Source organism: Trichinella spiralis, assembly GCF_000181795.1.
Source record: "Trichinella spiralis strain ISS 195 chromosome Unknown Scfld4, whole genome shotgun sequence".
Classification (NCBI taxonomy): domain Eukaryota; kingdom Metazoa; phylum Nematoda; class Enoplea; order Trichinellida; family Trichinellidae; genus Trichinella; species Trichinella spiralis.
In genome coordinates, this window is record NW_003526943.1 from 9,107,506 (window position 1) to 9,111,990 (window position 4,485).

Sequence of the window (4,485 nt, forward strand, 5' to 3'; positions counted from 1 at the left end):
TTTATAGTTTAATTAACTAAAGGGATTTTTTTGGACAAAAATCTAGGCACTCATCAGTCGACTGTATTTTATGTGAAATGCATAAACGTCAAACAGGATTTTTCATATAAACAGCAAAACTCATCGATATGTATAAAAATACATATATGGCTGTTTCGTAACGAAAGAAACTTTGTAAATATTAAAGTAAAATTCTTGTATTGTAAACAAAAAAGATTTAAATAGAACACTCCCAGTAAAATCAAGAAATTAATCAGTTGCTAACAATTTAGTAGTTTTCACTCCTTGGTTAAGCTGGAAAGCTGCAACTGTGAACAATTTGCCAATTGCGCATTTTTCCTTTGTATTAAAATCGCCTTTACCAACATATGTGATGTGACGAGCAAAGCGAAGAATGTTTGACAAAGGCATATGCGTCTAATCATGCGTAAAATTAAGTGAAATTGCGAGCTAACGCGTAACGTTAGAATTAGTGCCATTTGTAACCCGGAAATTGGAAGTGTTGCTACAACATTCCAGATTTTTCAAACAGATTATTCAGTATTCTGATATCACACCCGGAAGTTTACATCAAATCTAGATCTGCAGGAATCAAAGCAACAAATTTATTTACAAACACTGGGAGCAGATATATATATATATATATATATAATCAGTAACGAACCTCCTTTTCACCATTCTATCACTTGTCTCTGTGCTTGACTGTTCTGATTTGTTTTCTGTCATGGCTGATAATTTGCATTTGGTTTTAAATAGGCAAAATAACTATAATTTGGTGTATGAAGGTCGATCTCACGTCCTGAAACACACAAATTTTGATGAAAAACAGTGGACTTGTAGTCGTGTGAGTAATAATTTATTATTGTAATATTCCATTTTTATCAGTCAGCATTCTGATTTCTCATGTAGGTAAGAAGTGGATGTAGGGGTGCAGTTTACACCAACCTCGAAGTAAACACTGTTTTGAGAACAGCACCGCATGCAGAAACGTGCACTGCCGACGACTGCATATTGTATAAAATGGAGAAGAGGAACACTCTTAAACGCAGCGCAAGGGAGGAAACGAAGCCTGTGCCGCAGATATATAACGAAGAATGCAGCAATGCATCCACCAGCTTAGAAACTGCTGGTCAGTTTCCAACATTCAGAAGTGTGAAATCGGCTATGTACAGAAGCCGGGCCTAACGTTTTCCCCCACTGCCGGCAACACGGTAGCAGCTGGAAATTCCAGCACACTGACGTGTAACAAAGTCGGGGCGGCAGTTGATGTATAATAATGTAAATGATTCCGTTTTAATATTTTGTACAGAGGAAGATTTACGGGAATTCGCTGGACAGTCTGTCTGGTGCATGGACGGAACATTTAAAATTGTTCCTGAATGGTACCAGCAACTGTTCACCATTCATGTATTTAAAGAATCAAAATTAATTCCTCTTGTATATAGTTTGACTGTTAGAAAAGACGTAATTTGTTATTGTGAAATTTTTGATACTTTAATTGTGAAAGCGGCAGCGTTAGGGGTTGTCCTTCAGCCGCAAACTGTGATTTGCGATTTCGAAACTGCCCTTATCCCTGCGGTGCAGGTATCGTTTCCGGGGGTCCAGGTCCAAGGCTGCTACTTTCATTTCTGCCAAACAGTTCTGCGGAAGGTGGCAGATCTTGGACTGCGGACGAGGTACCTTCATGAAACGGAAACAAAGAAAATAATAAAAATGCTGATGGCAACAGCATTTTTGCCGCTTCATGAAATACCTGAAGCCGTGGATCTGCTTGGCAGAGATGTTACGGGTTCAGTAGCAGCCTTATTTGAATATTTTAGACAGGAATTGATGACCCCTAATCGTATGCCGCTTTGGAACGTGTATCATGTAGAAATACGCACTAACAACCATTTAGAAGGCTGGCACTTTAGAATGAACCGGCAAGCAGGAAAACGCCACTTCAGCTTTTACGAACTGCTCCGTTTGCTGATCGATGAGCAGGGATCAACGGAAACGTTGATAGAGCAAGTGACATCAGGACGCCTTACTGCCAGTCATTTACGGGTAAAAAACAGCAAATATGAAGATGTGTAGTTGCGCATAACTGCCCTGACGGCAGAATATGATGGCGGAAGGCGTACAATGGAGCAGTTTTTAAGAGCGGTGGCGTATGATGTTCCGGAGCCGTTGAATTTCTAAGGGCCACCTTTTTTGCACTTTTATTTAGTATTTTCTTATTCTTTGTACAGTATTTTGTTTGTATTATAGTATAGTATATTGTCTTTGTATTATTTTGAATTTCATTGCATTGTATTATATTGTATTATATTGACTTCCATTCTATTGTAGTATTTGCCATTGAATAAATTTCTACTACTGAATATTATATTTCACTTCACCAAATTAAGAAACAAATTAATAGATAGCAAACCTTTGAACAAGGTCTTTAAAATGCTCAATAGTATACACGCAATAAACCAAGTCAGTTTAACGTAAAGCGAGTTTCTTAGATCTGATCAGCAGTTTTATGAATATAATTATACACAAAAATGAAACCACAAGCAAATCTGTTAATAAACTTATAATTTTAAATTGCTAGTCGGCTTTTAAATGTATAATTTAGCTACTACTAATATACATATAGAAGATAAACAGTAAAGCTTAGAATAAAAAAGTGACCATTAAAAAGAAACCAAAATTTGACAAATAGAATGCATAAAAATGACAACCAGTAAAATTGAGATTCCCAACAGCGAGTAAAATTCATCGCAACAGCATCTAATGAAATTTAGCCACCGTGTAAACCAATAAAATTCAAAACCAATCAAAGTTCTACGTAAAATTTACAACCAATCAAAGTGTGATGCGGCATGTCTTTGATGAATACTCAGGGTCTACCCCATTTTCCTACCTTTAAACGGGTGAAGTCCGCGATGTACGGCCACCGGGCAAAGCGATTCCCAAAACTGCCCAATCATCGTCGGGACCTGCAAATCCCGGTCCCGTTTATAACAACGAAGGCCGGTGATGATTTCTTATTGTGGCAGAGTGCATCGAGGCAGATACTGGTCTTTGCTACGGGTTACAACATTAGACTGCTGGCAGCCAGTCGAACCTGGGGCATGGATGGTACATTAAGATTGTACCTCAGTGGTATCAACAGCTATTTACTATCCATGCCTTTGTGGCGGGCAAGCTGGTGCCAGCAGTCTGTTGTTTATGTACGGGTAAAGATATTGTAACGTACGGGTATATTTTTCAAGCTTTAATAGACAAAGCGGCAGTTCTGAAGGTCGTCCTTAATCCAGATACCATTATCTGTGATTTTGAAACAGCTCTGATACCCGCGATTGAGGGCTACTTCCCGAATACGCGGGTACAGGGCTGCTGCTTCTACTTCTGCCAGGCGATACATAGGAAAGTCGGTGAGCTGGGACTGAAAACACGATATCGAACGGGAGAAGGAACAAGAAGAAAGATAAGAATGCTCCTGGCCACCGCTTTTCTTCCTGTACCGGAAATTGATACGAGTGTTAGACTGCTTGAAACTACGGGTACTTTAGCCGCTCTATTCCAATACTTTCGGCAGGAGTGGATGACCGACGAGCGACTGCCGCTTTGGATGCATATAATGTAAATATCAGAACCAATAACCACTTGGAAGGTTGGCACAATCGGCTCTACAGAAAAGCGGCTAAAAGTCATAACGGGTTGTATGAACTGCTCCAGATCCTGATAGCAGAACAGGGTGTGATGGACACCCTGATTCAACAAGTGCTATCAAGAAACGCTACCGTTGGTGACTTAAGACGGGTAAACAAGGTTTATGCTGAAAAGCAACTACGGGTTGCCCAGTATACGTGTGAATACACCAGCGGTAGTCGTACCCTGGAGCAGTTTCTTGAAGCAGTAATGTACATAATGCCGGAGCCGATTTAATGTCGCCTTCCAAGTGGTGGATTGTATTTTATTGTTGTGTTGTATTATTGTATTGTATTATATATTTATTGCATTGTATTGTATTATATTTGTTTTTATTTCATTGTATTATATTGTACTATATTTGTTTTTTATTGTATTGTATTGTATTATTTAGTTTCTTGCTTTTTCGTTGTTTCCACTTTGTTAATGTCGTTCACCGATGTGTTTTCTATGGCTGCTGTTGTTGGCTGTTCTTTACTGTTGTTGCTGTTGCTGTTGGCTAGTGAAAATAAAAATTACTATTTAAGTTATTTTTTGTATTGTTTTTTCTGAATTATTACTATCGCATTTGATATAACGTCACTATGGTACAACAAAATATAGAATAATGATAAAAATTATTTTCGGAAATGCTGATCATGAAAAATTATAAACTTCACCACAAATAATATATTTAAATAAACAGAATTTCAATGAATGACGAAACTTCAAACAAACATAAGTTTGGATATATTCATTTTTATGTACGTCACTACTATAAGTACGTATCTAAATGAATATTTGAACGAATGAAATGAAAAA

At 37.8% G+C, this 4,485-nt stretch overlaps 3 protein-coding genes across 3 annotated transcripts; 2 read left to right on the forward strand and 1 right to left on the reverse strand.

The window, feature by feature from the left end:
• Positions 1 to 724: 724 nt before the first annotated feature.
• Tsp_02235 (hypothetical protein) lies at positions 725 to 1,688 on the forward strand. Its single transcript, XM_003377990.1, has 5 exons — positions 725 to 844; positions 910 to 1,152; positions 1,173 to 1,268; positions 1,310 to 1,407; positions 1,508 to 1,688. The coding sequence occupies exons 1-5, from the start codon at positions 725 to 727 to the stop codon at positions 1,686 to 1,688; spliced, it is 738 nt and encodes a 245-aa protein (XP_003378038.1).
• A 25-nt stretch (positions 1,689 to 1,713) lies between these two features.
• Positions 1,714 to 2,181, forward strand: Tsp_02234 (conserved hypothetical protein). Its single transcript, XM_003377991.1, has 2 exons — positions 1,714 to 2,046; positions 2,077 to 2,181. The coding sequence occupies exons 1-2, from the start codon at positions 1,714 to 1,716 to the stop codon at positions 2,179 to 2,181; spliced, it is 438 nt and encodes a 145-aa protein (XP_003378039.1).
• A 971-nt stretch (positions 2,182 to 3,152) lies between these two features.
• On the reverse strand, positions 3,153 to 3,687 carry Tsp_02233 (hypothetical protein). Its single transcript, XM_003377992.1, is given in 3 exon segments — positions 3,153 to 3,280; positions 3,295 to 3,418; positions 3,481 to 3,687. The coding sequence occupies 3 exon segments, from the start codon at positions 3,685 to 3,687 to the stop codon at positions 3,153 to 3,155; spliced, it is 459 nt and encodes a 152-aa protein (XP_003378040.1).
• Between the last annotated feature and the right edge of the window lie 798 nt (positions 3,688 to 4,485).

Coding starts and splice junctions, on each gene's coding strand:
- Tsp_02235 (XM_003377990.1), top strand. CDS start 725: ATGGCTGATAATTTGCATTTGGTTTTAAATAGGCAAAATAACTATAAT. Junction 845..909: donor AACAGTGGACTTGTAGTCGT/GTGAGTAATAAT, acceptor TTTCTCATGTAG/GTAAGAAGTGGATGTAGGGG. Junction 1,408..1,507: donor AGCAACTGTTCACCATTCAT/GTATTTAAAGAA, acceptor TAATTGTGAAAG/CGGCAGCGTTAGGGGTTGTC.
- Tsp_02234 (XM_003377991.1), top strand. CDS start 1,714: ATGCTGATGGCAACAGCATTTTTGCCGCTTCATGAAATACCTGAAGCC. Junction 2,047..2,076: donor TTACTGCCAGTCATTTACGG/GTAAAAAACAGC, acceptor GAAGATGTGTAG/TTGCGCATAACTGCCCTGAC.
- Tsp_02233 (XM_003377992.1), bottom strand. CDS start 3,687: ATGACTTTTAGCCGCTTTTCTGTAGAGCCGATTGTGCCAACCTTCCAA. Junction 3,419..3,480: donor CCGGTACAGGAAGAAAAGCG/GTGGCCAGGAGC, acceptor TCGTGTTTTCAG/TCCCAGCTCACCGACTTTCC.